Source organism: Carcharodon carcharias, chromosome 25 (genome assembly GCF_017639515.1).
Source record: "Carcharodon carcharias isolate sCarCar2 chromosome 25, sCarCar2.pri, whole genome shotgun sequence".
NCBI classification, from domain to species: Eukaryota; Metazoa; Chordata; class Chondrichthyes; order Lamniformes; family Lamnidae; genus Carcharodon; species Carcharodon carcharias.
Genome location: NC_054491.1, coordinates 24,408,071 through 24,433,911, shown reverse-complemented (window position 1 = coordinate 24,433,911; position 25,841 = coordinate 24,408,071). Strand labels below are relative to the sequence as shown.

The 25,841-nt window shown below is 43.8% G+C and overlaps 1 protein-coding gene across 3 annotated transcripts; it reads right to left on the bottom strand.

Annotated features, from left to right (window-relative positions):
- Positions 1-583: 583 nt before the first annotated feature.
- Positions 584-25,735, bottom strand: ift46 (intraflagellar transport 46 homolog (Chlamydomonas)). Of its 3 annotated transcripts, none has more exons than XM_041174083.1 (12): positions 25,646-25,735; positions 23,832-23,928; positions 22,341-22,435; positions 17,130-17,257; positions 9,073-9,147; positions 7,524-7,617; positions 6,991-7,119; positions 5,057-5,175; positions 4,067-4,133; positions 3,902-3,962; positions 1,829-1,914; positions 584-785 (listed from the first exon to the last, which is right to left on the bottom strand). In XM_041174083.1, exons 1-12 carry the CDS (start codon positions 25,700-25,702, stop codon positions 693-695), a joined length of 1,101 nt encoding a protein of 366 aa, XP_041030017.1. In that variant the 5' UTR covers positions 25,703-25,735; the 3' UTR covers positions 584-692. The 3 variants fall into 3 exon arrangements, with proteins under 3 accessions (XP_041030017.1, XP_041030018.1, XP_041030019.1); XM_041174084.1 differs by having other exon boundaries at positions 25,524-25,658; XM_041174085.1 differs by having other exon boundaries at positions 25,570-25,657.
- Between the last annotated feature and the right edge of the window lie 106 nt (positions 25,736-25,841).

Genomic DNA, 25,841 nt, shown 5'->3' with positions numbered 1-25,841 from the left:
AGACTTGATCTAATTTGAGCTTGATAAGACAGGGAGGGCTCAGAGTCATGAGTATGAGTTACGTAAGCATAGAACTAGGTTTAGATGCTAGCAGCTACTCCTTTTCAGTCCAGCTCTGTAATGAGTTACTGGAACATGCAATGAGCGAGGATTCATTGCGAGTGGTCAGAAGGAAGCTATACGTGTTCTTGAGAATAGCAACAGATAGAAGGTAGCTGGGTCTCTTGGGGTGGTTTGTCTCCAAGTCACTACCACCTTTGTTTGATTTGTTTGATCACCTACAAAGGTTGGAGAAAAATTTCCCACAATTTTTTTTCTCCCGAATGGACTTTGACTGAATGTGTGCAGAGAATAGATTGGACTTAAACCACAACAGCACAGCATCAATGGAACAGTGAATCTTTACCTGTCACTTTTTTTATGTTTGCAAGACAAATATAAAAATTACACACCTTGGAATATGTGATGGATGAGCACACAAAATCTGATGATACAACCAACAGTGTGTCTATTTTTCCCAAAGGCCCTTGTAACTCATTCATCCAGTTATATTAGATACTCTATATTAATGAGGAAAACATTGTTCAGAATAGCATTTATTAGGAAAAATTATACAATAAATAGAAAAATAAAACAATTGAAGCTATGTTTTCAGAATTTTCCAAAGAGATTTATTTGCTCAGAGCTGTTATTCATTCGAATGTTACTGTGTCCACTTCTGCATTGTGGGATGGAGGATCCTCACAGCTGTTCACCTTGTTCCCTTCTGCCAGAGCTTTGAAATGCTGCAAAGAAGAAGATGAGAGCTATTGGATGGAGACTACAAGCGCTTATGATGACAGGCAAACACCTCTTCAGAGGTGAAGCACATGTCAGAAAAAGATACATCTTTAATCTAAAGTGGGTGCGTGTTACTCAATACGAGAGACACTTGTGAAGTTGAGTTTACAATCAGATGAGTCATGATCTTAGTGAATGGTGGAACAGACTCGATGAGCCAAATGTCCTACTTCAGATTCTTATTAAGTTTGAAACGAGGACTGTTGAGCAGAGAGTGTTAGGGCAGTGTTAGGAAGTGAGATTCAGGATCTGAACAAGTGAGACAGATGACTGCAAACCTGTTGAACCAAAGAGCTGTGCTTATTTCCACAATAAATGAGAATGCAGTTCAGAAGGTGAGAGTCTCACTGGTGACCAATCACTGTAAATATATTGCAATTTACCCACCGAGGACTTAAGGGCCAATTCAGCCATATAAGTACTTTTGACGTGCATTGTGATCTACGAGATGTGGCAGTTTGTGCACAGCAAGCTCCCACAAACAGCAATGAAATAATGATCAGATAATTTGTTTTAGTGTTGTCAACTAGGGTACAAATATTACCCAGGACAGTGAGGAGAACTTCCCGGCTCTTCTTCAAAATAGTGGCCTTACGGTCTCTTACATCCACCTAAGTGGACAGATGAGGTTTTTGTTTAACATCTCATTTGAAAGAAGCAGTGCAGCACTCCCTCAGTACTGCCCCTCCAACAGTGCAGCACTACCTCAGTTGGGCCTGAATCCAAACTTTTCTGAGGCAAGAGTGACACCCAGAACCACAGTGTTCTGAAGTGGTATCTTCACTCAGCACAAATGTCCCCCAGATATGATGGGAACTATTGTTGGAGAGAGAAAGAAACAGGAAGAATGGTGCAACCATTTACAAAACTGCCTTCTTTGTAGAAGAATCTGCCAGACATGATTAGAGCCTGTTGGGTGATTCTGGCTCTGAGGATAAATTAAGACAGTGAGGCCTAGTATTTTCAGACTTATCCTAGTGACTCTTACCTGTGAATTTTTGAACTCAGAGTAGAGGGTGAAAAGCACATGCAGGGATTGGATGCGGTCTTTGTACACAGGAATATCCAGGATTGCTGTGGAGAGAGAGAAAAGAAGTATTTATAAAACAACAAAGTGTTAGAGTTAACAGCCTGGGCTTCAGCCAATGAAATGGGATATTTCCACAGAGCCTTAGCTATTGAACTCATGAAGAATCTCTGCCGATTGGCAGATTAAAAAACAGCAAGTGCTGGAAGTCCTCAGCTGGTCTGGGGGCATCTGTGGAGAGAGAAACAGAGTTAATGTTAATCGTTAACACAATCTCTCTCTCTCTCTCCACAGCGCTTTCAGACCAGCTGGGTATTTCTTTCAGATTTCCAGCATCTACTGTATTTTGCTTTCACTTATTGATTAACTGTCATGGCTACACCTGCTGTTGATTGGCTGGTGTACAGGGTAAGGATGTGGGTATGGGCTGGCGTACAGGATGCTTGTTCTTTTCTGCAACCTCACACAGAAGATTCCTGATCTCTACATGGTGATGGTTGGAACAAAGTAAAAACGTTTTCCTCTCCTCCCCTGTAGATATTGAAACTTGCTGAGGGTCAATTCCATCAGAGCTGTCAGTCCTCAGTGCCTCCCCAAGCTAGTTATTATTCACAGGTAATGTGCAGCAGGCTATCCAGCCTTGAAGGAAGCAGCACCGCCGCACCTAAGCTTGAATGATGTCTACACATCCACACTTTCCACTGGAGGCAAGTAGACTGAGATCAGCAGCAAGTAACCTATTGATTTGTTCCTCTCCTTAGCTTTGAGATGCTGAGGCCAATTGCAAAAGCCTGACCATTGTTATGGCTGAGGAGATGGCTGAACTCAAAAAGCCAGAGTCCAATAAATGAAAGATCTGACACACAACACAGCACCTCATCTCCTCATCTGGATTATCACCCAAGTCTGAGAGACGATGTCTGAAGATAGATGTTTTTTTAAAAAATATTTTTGGGAATATGGTGGTATTCTGTAAAGAAGGCTGTGATTGTGTGTGTGCATGTAATTAAACTGGGAGAAAGTTAGTAAAGACAGTTTGCGTGCGGGAGCAGAGAAATTTGTAATGAGAGGCTATGGTGACGTTGAATGTACAAGTAAATAGGTTGGGTTTTTAAATTTGCATTAAGTGAAAGGTCGGGACTTGACTTTCCAGCTGTTAAGTTTCAAAGGGAGTTTAAGGGACTTCTACAACTTAAAGGTGTCATAAATAAACAAGGGAAGGTTGTTAAATTTTATTTGACATGAAAGTGGAGGCAATAGGAAAACATGAAAGATTTTTATATTTTGGAAAAATTGAGTCAAAGATGTCCTTAGCACAATGGAGTCTAAGATCAAAGAGGAAAAGGATATTTAAGGAAAGATGTTGAGTTGAGTTGAAGTGGCTACGGGGAGGTCCTAAGACCAGCTCTGTGCTGAGAAAAGTTGTGAATTTGAAGCAGCTGTCCAGTTACAAGCCAGAAAAGTCTTTGTTTTCAGAAAGCAGTCAGTTTCTTAACTTCCTTCGGTTCTGCAGCAAATTGGAAGAGAGTGAGAAGTCGTGTGGTATTCTTTACTAAAATTACAGCAGTTTTTGCCTGGGTAATATTACTGGATTTTTATGGTTAAAATCTATAAGGGAGCTGTTGCCAAGTAGTTTACTTGTGTGTTCTGACCACGTGGGGTTTTTTGGGGAGTGTTTTGTAAGACTATTTAACTATGTAATTTTAATCTTGTGTGCTTAAGTTTTTTTTTCTTTTTAATAAATCTTCTATTTTAAAATCTTAAAAGTGTTACTGGGATTCTATGCTTCTGGAATTAGTAGTTTCCCCTTTTTTTCAAAGTACAAAAAAAAAAGGTTCTGATTAGTAAGACAAGTTTCCCTCTGGGATTCGGCTTATTGCTCAGCAAATAATATCGGCTGTGGTCGTAACAGATAAAACAGAGTTCTGACACACACTGCGGCAGCCATGCTGTATCTGGACAGGTTGTCTGAAGTTCCATGATATGTTATTAACTTCCCTCCTGCCAACTGTTTAATGCTAACATTGTGCTTACCACAGATCATGTCAATGTATTGTGTCAGGTCACAGTTGGCTTCTGCTGTGGGCAGGCTCACCTAGGTTGAAAGGAAGTTGTTTTGTTTAACCGGTGAGAGAAATAATTCACATTTGCAATGCTAATAAAAGGCACATGTTTACAGCCCTGTTCAGGTTTACTCACCTTTCCCAGCAGCTCCTCAAACTCTGGTGGCCACTCTTGCATGAGAGCTTCGATATCAGGCATTGGCCTATGAGGAAGGAATAACATCAATTTACATCAGCTGACAGCTGGGCTTATGCTCTCTTCTCGTCAAGGTACCGAGCCTTGTTGGGGCACTGTTCCACAGTTACTGTCCACCACCTGAAGCCATCACAATGCTTTGTATTTAAGCTGAGCCAGTGAATATCAATGGGTTAAAAACAAAAAAACTGCGGATGCTGGAAATCCAAAACAAAAACAAAAACAGAATTACCTAGAAAAACTCAGCAGGTCTGGCAGCATCGGCGGAGAAGTGGGGGTGTGGTTGTAGGGACAAACAAGCAGTGATAGAAGCAGATCATCAAAAGATGTCAACAACAATAGTACAAAAGAACACATAGGTGTTAAAGTTAAAGTCGGTGATATTATCTAAACGAATGTGCTAATTAAGAATGGATGGTAGGGCACTCAAGGTATAGCTCTAGTGGGGGTGGGGAGAACATAAAAGATTTAAAAAAAAATATCAATGGGTTATTCAATTAATTCCTCTACTCAGTGCCATGTACTTTCCAGGAGTGGTCACGGATAGTGATCAGGAGCAGGATCCCAGGGTCATTTTCCCATCCCTAACTGAGAGTTTTGAAAACAACTATAGAAACTTACTGCTGAAATCAACAAACTTAAGGGAAAATCCAGTTGGGGATCTTTCAGGTCAGTGCAGCTCAGTTACTAGCTGGATAAATATATCACGCTACCAAAGGATATCCTGTAAACTTTAAAAGATGGCAAGCAGCACAAAGCAATGGGTTTAGACACCACATCCATAGTGCAGAGTCTGACAGAGTATCCACTGTCACTACAATTGAAGGGAAACAGCACTGTGTTAGGCTGCTATTTGGATCCTGAATATTCGCTGCAATGAACCTAACAAGAGTTGCAGGAAGGGTGGGGAGGGGGACAGACATCACTCACTTGGTATAGTGGACGTTGGCAGGTGGTTTGGAGTGGTGCAGTTCACTGATGCTGTCCATCCAGTTATCAAGAGCTTTTGGATTCTTCTCTGCATTCTCCAGACTTTTCACCTTCAACTGCTGTTGTGAAAGAAAGGAATGGTAATTTGACCATAAAGGCAATTTAAAGCCGCTTAAGAGGAATAACTCCTTGGACCTAGACACAGACACAATTACAAACCTCCATTTTCCTTCCCTCCTCTCCAAGTCACTGAATTGTAACTCAAATTTAAAATTCCCAACCTTGTTTTCAAATCCCTCCATGGCCTTGCCTCTCTGTCTTTGCACCTCTTCCAACCTTATGATATTCTGAGAAATTGACACTGCTTCAATTCTGGCTCCTTGTGCACCCCTGATTTTAATTACACCATCATTAAAGGAAAAATTACAATTTTTGCAAGATGCTCTAAATTCATCTCAAATTACTCCCACATTTTAAAAAATTCATTCATGGTGTGTGGGCATTACTGGCTGGGCCAGTTTTTATTAACCATCCTCAATTGCCCCTGAGAAGGTGGTGGTGAGTTGCCTTCTTGAACTGCTAAAGTCCATGTGGTGTAGGTACACCCACAGTGTTTAGGGTGGGAATTCCTGGAATTTGACCCAGCGACAGTAAAGGAACGGTGATAAATTTCCAAGTCAGATGGCGCATGGCTTGGCAGGGAACTTCCAGGTAGTGGTGTTCCCATCTGTCTGCTGCTGTTGTCCTTCTAGATGGTAGTGGCCAGGGTTTGGAAGGTGCTGTCTAAGAAGGCTTCGTGAGTTCCTGCAGTGTATCTTGTAGATGGTACACACTGCTCTGCCACTGTGTGTCAGTGGTGGTGGGAGTGAATGTTTGTGGATGGAGTGCCAGTCAAGCAGGCTGCTTTACCCTGGATGGTGTCAAGCTTCTTGAGTGTTATGGGAGCTGCACTCATCCAGGCAAGTGGAGAGTATTCCGTTACACTCCTGACTTGTGCCTTGTAGATGGTGGACAGGATTTGGGGAGTCAGGAGGTAAGTTACTTGCTGCACGATTCCTAGCCTCTGACCTGCTCTTGTAGCCACTGTATTTATATGGCTAGTCCAGTTAAGTTTCTTGTCAATGGTAACCCCCCAGGATGTTGATAGTGGGGGAATTCAGCAATGGTAATGCCATTGAATGTCAAGGGGCGATGGTTAGATTCTCTCTTGTTGGACATGGTCATTGTCTGGCACTTGTGTGGCGCGAATGTTACTTGCCACTTGTCAGCCCATGACTGGATATTGTCCAGCTCTTGCTGCATTTGGTAATGGACTGATTCAGCATCAGTGGAGTCGCGAATGGTGCTGAAGGTTGTGCAATCATCAGCAAACATCCCCACTTCCGACCTTATGATGGAAGGTAGGTCATTGATGAAGCAGCTGAAGATGGTTGGGCCTAGGACACTACCCTGAGGAACATATCAACAGGAGGCAGCCATTCGGCCCTTCCAGCCTGTTCCACCATTCAGTTAGATTATGGCTGATCTGTACCTTAACTCCAGCTACCCGATCTTGGTCCTGTTACCCTTAATACTCTTGTCTAACAAAAATCTATTAATCTTGGTTTTGAAATTTTTAACTGACCCCCAACATCAGCAGCTTTTTGGGAGATTGAGACTCCTAGTCTTGTAACCGCAGTGACATTACCCTAAAGTCCAAAATACTCTCTCAAGACACAAATCTACAAGGATGGAATCTAGAATTATGCTGCTGGATATTTTTCTCAGTTTAACAGATGTGCTGTAGAAATTTCACCCCCTTTCCATTACACTCTACTGAATTCCTAGAGAGAGCAGCGAGCTGGTTTTTGGCGGTTTGGTTAATCAATAATGTTACTACAGCACTAGATCCCAGCAGAGGCTGTGTCACATCTGTTAACTGTCTATCCCTTTACCGTGATACTGTGCTGTTTCGAATTCTCTGTCAGCCACAGTGACAGTACAGTTGGATCTGATTGTTTCGCACAAGGTTCATCCAATGGGATCAGGCCCAGGTTGTCAGGTTTCCCATCAGGACGAGGTACCTGCAGGTCACATGGGAAATAACTCAACCAATCTGAGAAATCATAGTGATAAACGTTCACAACACAATTTTTTATCAATCTCTGGTGTGCTAGTAGGGCTGAAATCAGTAAACAGTTCAAACCCTTAATGTGCGAAAGATATCTATGGTTCTATGTTTACTGTTGTCTATGTGGCCCAGACTCTGAATGCATGTTCTTCAGTTAACTAGTTTGTCAATCGCTCTTCCTGGTTTGATGCATTTCTGTGACATGTGGAACAGACAATAGCTCATCAGAAGCATTAAGAGGAAAAAAGAGTCAGAATAGATTGAATGACAAATTAAAACGTAAAATTAAGGCTGGGAAAGCAAGAATCAAGAAGAGGAAACTACGTATTGTAATTATATAATATTTAACTTCTGTACCTTCAAAAAGGCATCGATATCACCCACTGAAGGAATGAAGTCAGGAATGAACGGCTTCAGTTTGTGGTCCAGCTCGATGGACTGTGGAGTGTATCTGTCACACACAACGACAAACATACTCAAATATACAACCACTTGTCAGCACTTGTTGAATAGATGCATTTAAGGGGAAGCTAGATAATATATAGAATTAATAAAATAAACAGCAAAAACACAGGCCTTTTGGTCCAATCTAGTCTGTGCAGCCGTTTATACCCCATCCGAATCATCACGTTTCATCCATCTTACCTCAGCTCTCAGCAAATCTTTCTATTCCTTAATCTCTCATGTACTCATTTAGTTTCCAGTATCTAAGGTATCTGCCTCAACCACTGTCTGTGGTAGTGAATTCTACATTTTAACCACTCACCGAGTAAAGAAATTTCTCCTATTTCCCTATTGGATTTATCAGTCACCATTTTGTATTGATGGATGGCCTCTAGTTTTGGATTCTCCTGGTGGAAACATTTTCTCCATATCAATCCTGTCCATTTCATTCCTAATCTTTTTCTTCTTTTAAAGGATCCCAGGGACTTTTCCGCCTCTTTTTAAAGAGAAATTCCTCCCCTCCGTCTCAGCAAAGTCAAGAGCCTGGGAGGGTGGTGGAGGAGGGTTGCCTCACATCCTTTAAAAAGTACCTGGATGAGCATTTGGTACGTCATAACATTCAAGGCTATGGGCCAAGTGCTGGTAAATGGGATTAGGTAGGTAGGTCAGGTATTTCTCATGTGCTGGTGCAGACTCAATGGGCCAAAGGGCCTCTTCTGCAACGTGCGATTCTGTGAAGACAAACAATTCAATGTAGGGGTAAAATCACATCTTCTAACGAGCTGCTGAGAGGTGCATAACTTCCTCAAGGTGACTCTCTTGCTGAATACCTTCCCCTCTCCATGATAAAAACCTGCCCTCTTCTCAGCATGAGTCAGAAACATGTACAGGTACACAAGTGAATTAGGTACATGTTGTACAGGTACACAGTGAATTAGGTACATGTTGTACAGGTACACAGTGAATTAGGTATATGCTGTACAGTTGCACAGTGAATTAGGTACATGTTGTACAGGGACACAGTGAATTAGGTACATTTTTACAGGGACACTGTGAATTAGGTACATGTTGTACCGGGACACACTGAATTAGGAACATGCTGTACAGGGACACAGTGAATTAGGTACATGCTGTACAGCTACATAGTGAGTTAGGTACATGCTTTTCCGGTACACAGTAAGTCAGCCATCTGCTGCTGCTGTGTAGTTGTTAATATAAAACTGCCAGCTTGTTCTGAAGTGAAATATCCATTTTTGCATGAATCTCAGGAGCAACCATTGGATTCACCAGCTCCTTCTGCCTGGCACCTGTTGGGAATGAGAGGCAGTTGGGAATGTAAATTGGGGGAGACTGTCACTGAGGGTCTGCCATAGGACAATTCTCTCAAAACTATCGCTGGAATATAAAAGCACCAACAGAAACACAGCGATCCAGATGAAATAAATTATTGGCTGACTATTACCTTGTAATATACTGGAAGAGCTCCTTTATCTCAGTGGAGGTGGGAAGATGCTCATAATCTGCAGGATCATATGCACTGAAAGAGACAGAACATTCTAGATTGTGGGTAGTGATTCAGCCTCTTATTCTAACAGCAATACCTGGATCTGACATTAAACAAGTAATTGAGTAGATGGTATCATATTTAAATGGTATCTCAGTAAAACTGCTAAACAAAAGGGTGACAGTCTGTCAAAAGAACAAAACTCAAGGACTAGAGGAAAAGTCTTTCTCTAAAGATCTTATTAAAATCCTTTTAACATTAAAAACCTCCCTCCTTGGTGAAAACAGTCCTGTATCTCATATCTCATCCTTTGATGAGAGTTTCTTATCCCTGGCATAATAAAGTGCCTGTTAATTTGTATTAGTCTGATACAGTGTGTGTTCAATCCACCTGCTGCACCTTGTACAGGAAGCATACAGCAACAAAGCTCTCTGTTCAGCCCCTGGGTCTTGCTCCTGCTGCCCTTTGTGCAGATAAATCACACAGTGGATAAGAGATCTAAATATTGTGCTCAGTGCCAACAAACCCAAGGGGATTATTTAAAACAAAAGGTATAAAAGCTGGCAATAAGCCTGTTATTTTAAACAGGTTAACATCAGTGCTAACTCAGAAAATCAGATTAGAAGATCTCAGAAAATGTGTCAGCAACACGGAGAACACTGGACAACTTTCTCTAGTGAAACTGTAAATGGGCCCAAAAAAAAACCCGCCTCACTGGAAATACTGACAGCAGACCAGAAAATCAGCCCCAAAATCCTGTCACTTGCAGCTTCTAACGTCAAGAGCTCTGGAACAAAGCCATAGTGGTCTCTACAGTCAGTAATCGAGTACAATCCCCAACTGTACATAGTGAACACTTTTGTGCTAACATGATTTGTACGTGATGCACAGTAAAATCATAACAGGTTACAGTAATAATTCCTGTATTTAAGTGTGAACAGCTGATTAAAGCGGACTTTGCCTGAAATGAGCACTTGAAAAGTTAGTGTTCTAATGCAGAAAGCCAGGTGGTGAAGGTTAGAAATGGAGCATAATCTTTACACACTTCATAACTTTTTAATTTACAGAAATATACATTACAGATATACACTACCTAACCCAAAAGCCAGTTTCAATTTGTACCTGTATATGCTTTTAAGTACACCAACAAAACAAATGAACAATGATCAGTGCTTTAAAGGGGCACTGTAACAAAAACAAAATTATAACTCAAACTTATTAAATTAAAATAACATTTTGGGGGCTGCACCTATATACTCTTGAGTACAACAGTGAAACAATAAACTAATTCACTAATGAACTAAAACTAATTAACAGCCCCTTAAAATGGCACTGTAACAAAAATCAAAACTTAAAGGAACCTTATCAAGTTTTAAATTGAAGTAACATTTTGGGGGCTTATGATGCACTCCAGCCCCTGTGGTGCTCACTGGTCGCAGGAGGCCTCAAACACACAGGTGCAAGCAATGTGCTCCCTATCCAAGAGCACCTGGGCGCAGACATAAACACAGAAGAGGAACAGGCAATCCCCTCAACCACCTGTTGCCTGGATCTGTTAAGGGCCACTTTGGCCAGACTCAGGAGCGGATTAACAAGGAGGTCCTCTGAAAAGTGAATGTCGGTCCTACAGAAAGTGAGTCTGTTGAATTAATAATGGAAAGTAAGGAGATGATAGATGAATTGAACAGATATTTTGCACTGGTCTTCACTATAGAGGATACAAGTAACATCCTAGAAGTAGCTGTAAATCAGGGAATGGAAGAAGGGAGGAACTCAAGAAAATTACAATCACCACTGAAGTGGCACTGAGCAAATTATTGGAGCTGCCGGATGACAATTCCCCAGGTCTTGATGGACTCCATCCTAGGTTCTTAAAAGAAGTGCCTAGTGAGTTGGTTTATACATTGGTTTTAATTTTCCAAAATTCCTTAGGTTTGGAAAAGGTCCCACTAGATTGGAAAATAGCAAATGTAACTCCTTCATTCAAAAAGGGAGATGACAGAAAGCAAGAAACTACAGGCCAGTTAGCTTAACATCTGCCATAGGGAAAATGGTAGAAGCTATTATTAAAAATGTTATAGCAGGGCACTTGGATAAATTCAAGGTAATTAGGCAGAGTCAACATGGTTTTGTGAGAGGGAAATCATGTTTAATGAATTTATTGGAGTTCTTTGAAGAAATAACATGTTTATTTTTTTATTAATTCATGGGATGTGGGCTTCGCTGGCTGGGCCAGCATTTATTGCCCATCCCTAGTTGTCCTTCAGAAGGTGGTGGTGAGCTGCCATCTTGAACCACTGCAGTCCATGTGGTGTAGGTACACCTATAGTGCTATTAGAAAGGGAGTTCCAGGATTTTGGCCCAGCGACAGTGAAGGAATGGTGATATATTTCCAAGTCAGGATGGTGAATGACTTAGAGGGGAACTTCCAGATGGCGGTGTTCCTGTCTATCTGCTGCTCTTGCCCTTCTAGGTGGTACTGGTCGTGGGTTTGGAAGGTGCTAAGAAGGCTTCGTGAGTTCCTGCAGTGCAGCTTATAGATGGTACACCCTGCTGCTACTGTGCATCGGTGGTGGAGGGAGTGAATGTTTGTGGATATGGCGCCAATCAAGTGGATTCTTTGTCCTGGACGGTGTCCAGCTCCTTCAGTGTTGTGGGAGCTGCACTCATCCAGGCAAGTGGGGAGTATTCCATCACAGTCCTGACTTGTGCTTTGTAGATGGTGGACAGGCTTTGGGGAGTCAGAAGGTGAGTTACTTCTCGCACAATTCCTAGCCTCTGATCTGCTCTTGTAGTCATAGTATTTATATGGCTGGTCCAGTTCAGTTTCTGGTCAATGGTAACCCCCAGGATGTTGATAGTGGGGTATTCAGTGATGGTAATGTCATTGAACATCAAGGTGCGATGGTTGGATTCTTTCTTGATGGAAATGGTCATTGCCTGACGCTTGTGTAGCATGAATGTTACTTGCCACTTGCCAGCCCAAGCCTGGATATTGTCCAGGTCTTGCTATATTTGGACATGGACTGCTTCAGTATCTGAGGAGTTGTGAATGGTGCTGAACATTGTGCAATCATCAGCGACATCCCCATTTCTGACCTTATGATGGAAGGAAGTCATTGATGAAGCAGCTGAAGATGGTTGGGCCTAGGACAATGTGCTGTGGATAAAGGGGATCTGGTGGATGCACTGTATTTAGAATTCCAGAAGGTATTTGGTAAGGTGCCACACCAAAGGTTATTGTGGAAAATAAAAGCTCATGGTGTAGGGGGTAACATATTGGCATGGATAGAAGATTGACTAGCTAATAGGCAACAGAGAGTAGACACAAATGAGTTGTTTTCTGGTTGACAAGATGTCATGACTGGTGCGTCATAGGAGGCAGTGCTGGGGCCTCAACTTTGTACAATTTATATAAATGATTGGATGAAGGGATCAAAGTTAAGATTGCTAAATTTGCTGATGACACAAAGATAGGTAGGAAAGTAAGTTGTAAAGAGGAAATAAGAAGGCTACCAAGGGATAAGGTTAAGGGAGTGGGCAAAGATCTGACTATTGGAGTTTAATGTGGGAAAAGGTGAATTTGTCCAATTTAGAATGAAGAATAAAAAAGCATATTATCTAAATGGTAAGAGATTGCAGAGCTCTGAAATGCACGGGGATCTGGGTGTCCTAGTGCATGAATCGCAAATGGCTAGTATGCAGGTACAGCAAGTTAAGTAGGAAGGCTGATAGAATGTGATTGTTCATTGTGAGGGAAACTGAATAAAAAGTAGAGAGGTTATACTTCAGTTATACAGGGCACTGGTGATATCACATCTGTAGTGCTGTGTACAGTATTGGTCACCTTATTTAAGGAAAGATGTAACTGCATTGGAAGCAGTTCAGAGAAGTTTACTAGACTAATACCTGGAATGGGCGGATCATCTTACGAGGAAAGGTTGGACAGGCTAGGCTTGTATCTGCTGGAGTTTAGAAGAATTTGGGTGACTTGATTGAAACACATAAGATGCTGAGAGGTGTTGACACAGTGGATGTGGAAAAGGTGTTTCCTCTTGTGGCAGAATCTAGAACTGGGGGTCACTGTTTAAAAATAAGGGGCCATCCATTTAAGGTGAGGAGAATTTTTTTTTCCCTCAAAGGGTTGTGAGTCTTTGGAACTCTCTTCCTTAAAAGGCTGAGGAAGCAGAGTCTGTGGGGCTGGGGTTCCAGCAGGAGGGTTCAGGATCTGAACCTATATACTCTTTTGAGTAGCCAATAATAAAAAAGAGCTAGTTAACAAATTAACTAATAAACAAATTAACAGCCCCTTAAAGGGGCACTATAACAAAAAGAAAAAAAAAATTTAAAGGAAACTCATCAAATTAAATTAAAATAATGTTCCCATGGCTGATGCTGCACTCCAGCCCCTGTGGCACCCACCGGTTGTGGAAGGCCTGAAGTGTACTGGTGGACATCGTATGGTCCCTCTGCAAGGTCACTCTGCAAACGTAACCCCGGAAGAGTGGCAGGCAGTTGGGTCAAATGATTCACTCACTGCCTGCACTCATTAATGGCCACTGTGGACAGGTCCGGGGCAGACAGTCCTGTGCTTTGCTTGCACCCCTCTGCACCGGGTACCCAAAGGTCAGAAGTGCGGGCCTGAAATGCAACCAGAATTTGAGCAGCAGCCCCTTCAAATTATTATATTATAAATAAATATTAATTAAAAAAGGGGCTGCAAACTCTGACAACCTATATACACATGGAACATGGACTCCTCAAAGCCGCAGAAAATACAGGTGGCCCGGGAGTCCGTGAACCATGTTAACCCACGATTGTATGGGACTGCTGTGTGCAACACCCTCTGTGCCAAATCCCCAATGGTAGAGGGGATGACACCCATGTGGAGAGCTCTCCAACTGGGGCCCCTGCCACGTCGAGATGGCAGGGCAAAATGCCACTGTGTGTCCGGCATTTGATTAGGGCGAGGAAGTAAAGGGTATGCAGCAGCAGCCTGTACAGGAAACCCCTCCGTGCAGATCGAATAGGCATGGAGGGAGTTTCCATGAGACTGTTCAAATAGTGGGGCTGGGGTTCCCGAGGGAATGTCTGGGATCTGCACCTATATACTCTTATGAGCACCTATGAACTAAGAACAATTAATCAAATGAACTAATTTAAACAAACTGACAGCTCCTTAAAGGGGCACTGTAACAAAGGAAAAAAATTAAAGGGAACCTTTCCAAATTAAACCAAAGTGTTGTTTTTTGGAACACTCCAGCCCCCCTGGTGCCCAGCGATCATGGAAGACCTCATGGACACCCAGCTGTGAACGTAGCTGCAGAAGAGGGCAAGAGTCAGGCCACATGACTCCCTCAACCGCTCGCTGCCTGGACCAACTTTGCCAGGCCCAGGAGCAGGCTTAGGAGGAGGTCTTGCCTCATCCCTGCTCTCCCTCTGCACCTGGTGGCCAAAGATAAGGGACATGGGGCTGAAGTTCAGCCAATGTTTCAGGAGCAACTCCCTGAGATAATCAAAAGGGGAATGCAATATCCCACAATCTACGTATGCATGGAACACAGGCAGGTGGCCTGGGAGTCCGTGAACCATTGTAACCTACGTCTGTACTGCATGCAACACCCTCGCGCCAAATCCCCGATGATAAAAGAGAGGACTCCCACATAGGTGGCCCGCCACTGGGGCCCCCGCCATCTCCGGACAGCAGGACGGAACGTCACGACATGCCCAGATAGCTGATGAGGGCAAGGAAGTGAAGTCAAGAGCAGCCCATGCAGAAAACCCCTCTGTGCAAGTCGAAGGAGCTGGGGTTCCCGAAGGAGCGTTCAGAATCTGCACCTATGTGTAGAGTCATAGAGGTCTATAGCACAAAAAGGCCCTTCAGCCCACTGAGTCTGCGCTGGTCAAACAAGTACCTAACTATTCTAATCCCATTTTCCAGCACTAGGCCCATAGCCTTGTATGACATGGCATCGCAAGTGCACATCCAAATACTTCTGAAATGTTATGAGGGTTTCTTCCTCTACCACCCTTTCAGGCAGTGAGTTCCAGATTCCCATCACCCTCTGAGTGAAAAAATTCTTCCTCACATCCTGTCTAAACCTCCTGCCCCTTACCTTAAATCTATGCCCCCGGTTATTGATCCCTCCGCCAAGGGGAAAAGTTCCTTCCTATCTACCCTATCTATGTCCCTCACAATTTTATACACATCAATCATGTCCCCCTTCAATCTCCTCTGCTCCAAGGAAAATAACCCCTATCCAATCTCTCCTCATAACTAAAACTCTCCAGCCCAAGCAACATCCTGGCAAATCTCCTCTGCATTCTCTCTAGTGCAATCACATCCTTCCTACAATGCGGATTCCATAACTGCACGCAATACTCTAGCTGTGGCCTGTTTTATACAGTTCCAGCACAACCTTCCTGCTCTTATATTCTATGCCTCGGCTAATAAAGGCTAATCCCATATGCCTGCTTAACCACCTTATCTACCTGTCCCACTATTTTTCTGATCTTGCCCCTTCAGGCACCAACCTTACTGGAGTGCCCAGTTTTCTTGGGCAGTAGCACAGCCTGAATGTTGGGCAGGACCCCGCCCTGGGCTATGGTGACCCCTCCCAGTAGCGTGTTGAGCTCCTGGTCATTGTGGATGGCAAGCTACAGGTGGAGGGGATGATGTGAGTCTTCTTGGTGTCCTGGGCCGTGTTGCCGGCCAGCTCGAGGATCTCAGCGGTGAGGTACTCGAGGACGGTGGCCAGGGAGATGGGGGCTCCAGCTGCGATAAACTCGGCGTAGTGACCCTTGTGCAGCAGCTGGTTGATGCGGCCGATGGGGAATTGGAGGCTGGCTCTGGAGGAGTGAGTCTTGGCCTTGGTGTGCCCTCTGCCTCCAGTTTTACCACCACCGGACATCTTCCAGGATGACACAATGGATCTCCAGTTAATTCCCAGCACCTGAACAGAATTAAATACTCAATCATATACAATTAACAGTCATAAGTGTTCAACTGCATAAAATAGTCGGTGCACTTAGTGCCTTTACGTGGCTCCTTTATAATTGATGCTTAAAGGAGTGACAAATGGTCGGCATCATTTACTGGACATAAGTAATTGCCTGTGATAAGCATGGACAGTGGGAACTACATTAAAATACTTTAATTCATTGACTCCTCAGACTCTTAAGTGAAACTTCCTGCAAGATGTTGAGCCTTGTGACATTGGCACTTTTTTACCTGGACCATCATAAATGGAGATGTTCATACTTTTTAAAATTACAACTATTTTTAACAATCATAAACTCCAATTGCTCTGAAGTGCAACTGACCACAACCTCTCCCACACTAATGCTGCCCCCTGTACCCTCATCCTCCCTGACACATACTAGCTTCCCCATGACACATCCAATTTAAAATGTTTGCCCACATCTTCAAATGGCTGCACATCTCCCACATCCTTCAAATGTGATTTTTTTTTATTCACTCTCAGGATGTGGGTGTCACTAGCAAGGCAAACATTTATTGCCAATCCCTAATTGCCATTGAGGAGGTGGTGATGAGCTGCTATCTTGAACCACTGCAGTCCACATGTTGGTACACCCAGTGAAGCTAGGAGGGAAAATAGCCTCTCTCCTTTCCCCGGGCACATGTAGCAAAGCTTTCAGTCACCTTGGCCCTCATCTCTGGAACCCCTGCCCTACACTGCTCCGCCCCAGTTTCTCTTATAAACATCTTCTGACAACCCATCTTTATCACCTAGTCTTTGGTTGCCTTTCCCAATCCTCTCCAATATTTCAGCACATGTTCCTCATAATATTTCTCTATAACGCGCCTTGAGACATTCTGTCTGTTAAGTGCAAAACATTGTTGTTGAATTTCCATCTTAGATCAACACAGACCAGGAGTTTTGTCTGAGTGTTCTGGTCCATACGACCTAATAATGTACCACATTTACACCAATTAAGCCTTTGGAGCAAGCTCTCTGGCTTTCATTTCCCTTTCACCTTTTGCTCTGGCTCACCCTTCTGGTGGTACTCCATGCTCCTCATCATCATCATCAGATTCTGTATCATCTGAATCTTCATCATCCTCCTCATCCTCATTTTCCACAAACCCCTGCTGCATGGCCTTTGACCCTTTCTTCTTATCCTGTTGAATAAACACACAGATTGCCCATTTTGAAGAAGAATTAACTTCAGCTGATTGTGTAAGTTCCTCATCGCTAAGCCTTCTACTTCAGTACTTCCTGTGTGGGAAGAACTCTGATTGATTTTCCCTCCACTAGAGGTACTGACTCTTTCTGGGAATTCTGAAGAACTGGCCAATTCTGGTACCTTGGCCAATAGTTGGACCCTGAGAGTTACAGCTGAGCCTGATCCTGTCCACACACATGCAAAAGGGTCTGTGGATAGTGATCATGATGACGATGATGACGACCGAGTGTGGCATCAAGGAGCCCAAGTAAAACTGGAGTCAATGGGAATCAGGGAGAAAGCTCTCTGCTGGTTGGAGTCATGCCTAAGACAAAGGAAAATGGTTGTGGTTGTTGGAGGTCAGTCATCTCAGTTCCAGGACATCACTGCAGGAGTTCCTCAGGGTAGTGTCCTCAGTCCAACCATCTTCAGCTGCTTCATCCATGACCTTCCTTCCATCATAAGGTCAGAAGTGGGGATGTTCGCTGATGATTGCACAATGTTCAGCACCATTCGTGACTGCTCAGACACTGAAGCAGTCCATGCCCAAATGTAGTAAGACCTGGGCAATATCCTGGCTTGGCTGACAAGTGGCAAGTAACATTCACATCACACAAGTGTCAGGCAATGACCATCTCCAACAAGAGAGAATCTAACCATCGCCCCTTGATGTTTAATGGCATTACCATCAATGAATCCCTCACTATCAACATCCTGGGGGATTACCATTGACCAGAAATTGAACTGGACTAACATATAAATACTGTGTCTACAAGAGCAGGTCACAGACTAGGAATCTTATGGCGAGTAACTCACCTCCTGACTCCCCAAAACCTGTCCACCATCTACAAGGCACAAGTCAGGAGTTGATGGAATACTGTCCACTTTCCTGAATGAGTGCAGCTCCAACAGTACTCAAGAAACTTGACACCATCCAGGACAAACGACCCGCTTGATTGGCATCCCTTCCACAAACATTCACTCCCTCCACCACCAATGAACAGTGGCAGCAGTGTGTACTATCTACAAGATGCACTGCAGAAACTCAACAAGGCTACTGAGGCAGCACCTTCCAAACCCACGACCACTACCATCTAAAAGGACAAGGGCAATAGGTACATGGGAACACCACCACCTGGTAGTTCCCCTCCAAGCCACTCACTATCCTGACTTGGAAATATATCGCCGTTCCTTCACTTTCACTAGGTCAAAGTCCTGGAACTCCCTCCCTAACAGCACTGTGGGAATACCTACTTCACAAGGACTGTAGCAGTTCGAGAAGGCAGTTCACTACCACCTGCTCAAAGGCAATTAGGGATGGGCAATAAACATTGGCCTAGCCAGCAACTCCCACATCCCGTAAATGAATAAAAATAACCTTGGCTGGTTGCTCTCGTCTCTGTCAACATTTAGCCAAATGGACCACATTAACTGAGATCAGCTAATTTTACATAAATCTAATCTGAGGTCCTTCTAGTCATTTGGGCTCAGTTTTGGACAGGGCAATCCTTTCCCTACCAAGTTATCTGAGAATCTGCATGATTGCTGTGATCAGCTGACAAGAGTACAAATCCAAGAAGGACGAGGCACAATGCCAATTTCTACCTCTCTGGAACGAACAGAAGGAACTCAAATTGAGACAGAGCTTTTGAGTCTGTTGAGTTCCCCCTTTCATTCAGCGAATGTACAGAACCTGCTTGCTGCTGAGCCCATGCCTCTTCCTCTGCAGCGGAACTTTATTTTCTTGAGAGACTCTGTCTACTGCCTTCTTCAGTAGCCCTTTAGTACTACAGCCAGTGATCATTTCTGGTTGCAAATGTCCGCAGGCATGTTGAGAGACGCCAAGTAGTCACTTCTGATAGTTAAACCCAACAATTTCCAGAACTTGAAGTAATTGGTCAGGAGTGGGAGCCTCGCTGATTGCTCTTTTACTCGAATCCAAAGGATACCAAGGTCATTTTTAGCAACACCACTACAGTCCCAACTTAGACAAGTTAACTCAGGATGAGGACTGAACCTGGGACCTTGACAGACAGCAGGGCTTAATTCAAGGTCTAAAGCAGCTTTTTAAAAAATTCATAGGATGTTGGATATCGCTGGCTAGGCCAGCATTTATTGCCCATCCCTAATTGCCCTTGAGAAAGTGGTGGTACTTCTTGTACCGCTGCAGTCTAAGTGCTGTTAGGAAGGGAGTTACAGGATTCTGACCCAGCCACAGTGAAGGAACGGCAATATAGTTCCAAATCAGGATGGTATGTGGCTTGGAGGGGAATGGAGGGTGGTGTTCCCATGCATTTGCTGCCCTTGTCCTTCTAGGTGGTCGAGGTCATGGGCTTGAAGGGCGCTGTTGAAGGAGCCTTGCTGAGTTGCTGCAGTGCATCTTGTAAATGATACACACTGCTGTCACTGTGCAGGGGTGGTGGAGGGAATGAGTGTTTAAAGTAGTTGATGGGGTGCCAATCAAGAAAGCTGTTTTGTCCTGAATGGTGTCATGAGTGTTGTGGGAGCTGCACTCTTCCAGGCAAGTGCAGAGTATTCCATCACACTGTTGACATGCCTCGTGGATAGTGATCAGGCTTTGGAGAATCAGGTGAGTTACTCGCCTCGGAATTCCCAGTCTCTGGCCTACTCTTGTAGCCACAATACTACATAGCTAGTCCAGTTCAACTTCTGGTCAATTGTAATGCCCAGGATGTTGATAGTGGGGAATTCAGCGATGGTAATGCCATTGAATGCCAGGGGGAGATGGTTAGATTCTCTCTTGTTGGAGATGGTCTTTGCCTGGCACTTGTGTGGCACAAATGTTACTTGCCAGTTATCAGCCCAAGCCCGAATGTTGTCCAGGTCTTGCTCCATATGGACACAGACTGCTTCAGTATCTAAGTTGGGAATGGTGCTGAATGGTGCAATCATCCACAAATTTCTCCATTTCAGGCCTTATGATGGAGGGAAGGTCATTGATGAAGCAGCTGAAAATGGTTGGGCCTAGGACACTCAAGGACACCAGGCTGAACTGCTTGGTGAATTTACAATAAACCAGTTTCCATGCTAAGACAGAGAAGCTACAGCTGGTCGGACACTTCATGTATCGGTAGTTGCAGTCAGCATGGATCTACTAAATTCCTATAAGGAGCCTGTAAGGTCCCTGAGGGAAGAGACCACTGGAATGATTGATGAGGGACCAAGTAAAGCATCACAGGAAAATACAATTTCCTGAAAGCCGCTCAACTGTCTTATGGATTTGGAGAGGAATCTCCCTGGAGGTTCTTCCTGTAATTGGGCATAGATTATCTGCCCACTCCCAGGAGCTGACATCACCAGCAGAAATGTGTGGTATAAGATCCTGGCAGCTTCTTCAAACTCTCTTTTTTATATGCTGAATATGAATGGATGCTCCACTGAGAACAGAAAAGGGCTGTAGGAGGCTCCATTCATCAGCCAATGTGGAGAGTTAATGAGCAGTAACCCAAGGAGTGACAATGAATTTAATAACTGGATGAGTACAAAGGACGCAATAGCATTGTGATATGTTATGCTGTAGTAGTTAGGATTGTAGCTTCTAGAGTGGCGAGTGAGTTAAATTGTGTGCGTTTGTGAAGTGGTTGGAATCTGAAGAGTGGAAGAGGTAGGTAAAAATCAAATTCTCCAGGTCGGACTGAAAGTTGGATGGATGGATGTCACGTGACTGCTTTTTGGATATTATCTGCAGCAGTGGTCCACAAAATAATGTGTAAAGTAGTAGTGAGACAGGTTTGGCGTGAGCTTGGAGGTGGGAGCAAATTGCAGCAAACACCACACCAATGAAAGATAAACTCTGCAGTGAAAAGTAGGCACACAACTCTCACTGATATCTGTAAGTAAATACCTGAGGTTGGCTTTTCAATCACCAGTGGAGGACGAGGTCAGGTATGGGCGCACTTTGAAAATTGAGCTCTTGGATGACAGACAGAGTGTGTTCCTACACCAATTCTCTTACACAATTTCCAGCACAGAATTGTATATTCCTCTTAATCATTACACCGCATGCTTCTTCCTACACTCCATAGTCTTTTAAAACTGAACTATCGTCTTATCGCTATTTGCAGATTTATCTTGGCTTCTATTCTACTGTTCCCAATATTGTTGCTGTGCTGAGCTTCTGACTTTAACCCTTCAACTAGACTCATCCATTTTAAAAACATGCATGTACCCAAATCTAAGCCAGTAGTGTTAGGTATAGGAATGGGTGTTTGTGTGCGCATACACTTGTTTTGTGTCAGGTTAGCGTAAGAGCAGAGTGTTGAAGTGGGGCTTTCAAGCTCTACAGCAATTATGGGGTTAAAATGGTTCCCAGATGCTAAGCTTATAAAGTATCACAAACACGTCTCCTGGGGACATCTTGCTGGATGATTGGTGCTTGGGCATCCACTTTGATCCAACAAGTCTGTTCTGGACAGACCTGCTCAATGCTGGTGTTATTTCCACAACTGAAAACAATGGATCCTACCAAGATGAGCTGTCCCTGGCTCCAAAGTTGATATTATGTAAAAAAATTTCTCTTCTTCCGTGACAGGGGTGAATGGATAAAAGCAAAATGGACGTGAATGGCTGTTGTCTGGGGCCATTTGGCTGTGACAATCGCCTCCTCCATTTCTTAATTAGATTACATGATGGTGGTTATCCTGTGTCATTGTTGTGATGTCCTAAATTCCAGTCCTTCTTAAAGGTGTCAGTCCTGTTGTAGGCTGCACTGTGATTGTAAAGCAATTAGAAAAGTATATAAACTGCTTGAAACTCTGTATTGTTGGAGAAGTCTCCTAGTTTATCAGTAGAGATTGTCTCTCCACTGGTATAAAAATAAAGGCTGCTTGATGTTTGAACGAAAGACCGTGTTCAGTGTTGGTTTGAAATACTCCACAACAGTGTGCATGGATTTGAGTACAGCCCAGGTGATATCACCTCAGAGTTGTACTTTTCTCTTGTGTAGTGGTAGTGTATCACTGCAGATAGTTTTGCATGCAGATCCTGACGTGCGTAATTGTGATGAATATATGCATTACCTCAGTGGATGTTATCTTACTGTTCTCCTCCTCATACTCATCGCTGCTGTTATCTGCCATGAGCCTGGTCTGGGAACGGTTTGATCTCTGATCAGCTAAAAGCAAACAGGATGAAATTTCAGAAAATATTTTCTTTTGCTTCGAGTCTGGATCCAAACTGACACTGGCTATAAGCATACAACAGACTCATATTATACATTACATGTGTAAATAGTGCTCTTATTTCTACTGTAGTGCAGACAAAGAGGTTTCAATATTGGTTCAATACAGGGTTACTTTAAGAAGAAGGGATAAATTCCACAATGCTTCACAGTTAGGTTCTGAGTACACACCCATCTGCGGCTCCAGATCAGTAATTTGTCAAGCACAGCCTGAACAGAACCAAATGCCAATGATACAAGACCAGTTCAGGCTTCTTCGCAGACCTCAGCAATACACACCAGTGAGGCAGAGCCATTCTATTCCTACCAAAGCATTTGATGAGTGGGGCAGTAGGTTGAAATAAAACTGTTATCTTGCAGATCTTGTAAAGGGCTGAGAGTTATTCTGGAGGAGGATGACCTATTTTTCCAGCTCAAGACCTTACAATGCAATGACTGTGAGGCCTGTGAAACAAATTGAAATGCTGCATACCAGTTTATAGAGAGGCAGAGCTCGATATTCACTGGATGCTTGCAGTGACATGGGCTCAGCACTTCAGAATAACGGCAGGACCTGGGTGTCAAATACCTGAAGGTCCAAGCATCTTGGCACCACTGAGCTCAACTCACACTGTTATATTCTGGAATGTAACACAATATTCTGATGCCTCAGTGAGTAACACGAAACAAGAAGCTATCAGGTTCAATGCCGAGGGTGTGCTGAGTTAGCAGGTCTTCACTAGGGAATAGCAAGGGAAGCTAAAGGTGGATTTGGAATCCTTGCTAAAGGAGAATATCCACAATAGTTCCCACTCTGGATCATTAACCAGTGATTTCTGTCAAAGCAATTATGTGTGCAGGAGATTGAGAGAGAATGGAATTTGGCTTCTGTGTTACCTCCCACTGTGAATAACAACTTTCTCACATAACAGCTATTTGGGTAATATTTGGGTAATAACGTGGAGAGCACTGTGTCCCTGGAACTGTACCTCCTTCAGGAATCATTGCCTTTGCAAGACAAGGGGCAAATATTACAGATTATATCAAGACACAAATACAAGTGGTTTCAGCCAACATGTATTTTGTTTATTCGGTCGGAAACAAACTAGAGCCATCATGAACAAAATAAATTACCGTCAGCAATGAATTTCATTGATACCTGCACTTGTGACTTTGTGATGATTTACCTCATCAACTTGTCACATTTGCCATGTTATATCATGTTAGTTTACGTGTTACTCTTCATGTAATACTACCATCTGTAATCATCAGTATGTAACCTCTCCTGCCTGTGTGCCCTCCTCTCTCTCTCCCTCCCTTGGACCACGTGCTTCCTTCAACTGGGACTTACCAGGCTGTCTTGGGGATGGAGTGTAGATGCTTGCTACCTCTTCAGAATCATTCACATCCAGACTTTCATCATATGGTTGATTAGTAACAAGCTTTGTCTGAAAACAAATTGAAAGGTTCTTTTAATTTAAATGAAATAACTGGTTTCAAATAACGAAGCAAATAAGTCTTTTGTGATGTTTTAAAAAGTAAACATCCTTGGACTAAACAACAGGGTGAAAAACATTGGCAAGGATAAAATCCCCGATCGTCATCCAGTATCTCATGCTGGGAAGAGTCTGGAAACATCTGCTGAGGATGTCATTGAATTCAGCTGTGATAGCTCCCACAATTGAATTTTCGCTCACAGGCTAGGTTAACACATGAAGCATGGCCACTTGGATGAGAGACATGTGTGGGTCAGAACTGAATCAGGGCTCGACACTTGAGAGGAGGAAATAGAGAGTTACCAACATGAATCCAGCAGGAGGTTTACCACATACAGGTTCGCTCACATGCAAACAGCCTGGATATCAGCAAAACCAGAAGTCATGGTACATCACTGGAAAGGATTTACATTCAGTCTGTCATAAAAAGAAAATTATTTACAGACTGACTTATCATATTTGTCAGAAACGTCCCAAAGCACAAAATTGAAAAGGGATTACACTGACATGCTGGCACTGTTATGTAGGCAAGCACACAATTTGCCTTGCGTACAGCAAGATTCCATATATACCAATGAAATAAATGAAGAGTTAATGTGTTTTGGTGTTGTTTGTTGAACGAGAGAATCCTGGTCAGGTCACCAGGAGAACAGCCTCATCTGAGTAGTGCCATAGAAAGTACTGTATTCAGAAAACAGATCTGCGATTTGTGACATTCCCCTGTCCTTTCCTTACACCCTTTCAAATTTTTTATTTTTAAAATATTTATCCATTTCACTTGGTAAATCCTACATATATTCCCGCACTATTTCTGGTACAGCTTTCAAATAACAACAATTTTCCTAACCACTTGCTGTGGGTTTCAAGTGTCAGTCATGGCCCAGTGGGTAGCACTCTCGCATCTGAGTTGGCAGCTTTGGGTTCAAGCCTCATTTCTGGGACTTGGGCACAAAATCTAGTCTGATTCTCCCCGGTGCAGTATAGAGGGACTGCTGCACTGTCGAATGGTCAGTACTGAGGGAGAATCACACTGTTGGAGGATCAGTATTAAGGGAGTGCTGCACTGTCCGACGGGGGGGTGGGGGTCAGCGCTGAGGGAGCACGGCACTGTCGGAGGGTTGGCACCGAGGGAGTGCTACGCTGTCGGGGGGTCAGCGCTGAGGGAGTGCCGCGCTGTTGGAGGGTCAATGCCGAGGGAGTGCCGTGCTGTTGGAGGGTCGACGCTGAGGGAGTGCCACACTGTCCTGGGGGGGGGGGGGGGGGGTGCGGTTTTGGAGGCGTTAACGCTGTCTGTCCCCTTCAGGTGGATGTTAAAAATCCCACACAATTATCTATAATAAATCAGTGACAACATTGTTTCTGCTATTGGCGACACGCTGACAATAGCGGCTTCTAATTCCTCAGCCACAGAGTGTAACAGCACAACACTTCTCTGGCTGCGGGCTCATTAATCCGGTGTCCTGACCAACATTCCTCCCTCAACCAACACCCAGTAACCGGTCGCTCATTGTGGGATCTTGCTGTGCGCAGTAACAACCCCGGGTTACCTGATCGCCTCCCCTCATTCCCCCCGCCTAACGCTGAGCAGCCTACAGTCAATCACGCAGCTCCGAGAAGCCAGATTTGCAGCCAGGCGACTCCAGCCTTTAGGCCGCGTTGCTATGGTTACCTTCGCTCCCTCAGCGTCCGACTCCGCCATGAAGCCGGCCCGGGCATGAGCGCGCATGCGCAAGTCCCTCCTCTAGACCCACGCTCCTCCCTTCGACAAGTGTAAGATAAATCAAGAGAAGACCGCGGTGCCAGCTCCCACTGTGGTCCTCCCGCAGCTGCGTTACCTGCAGGAGATTAACTTATCTGCAACTATA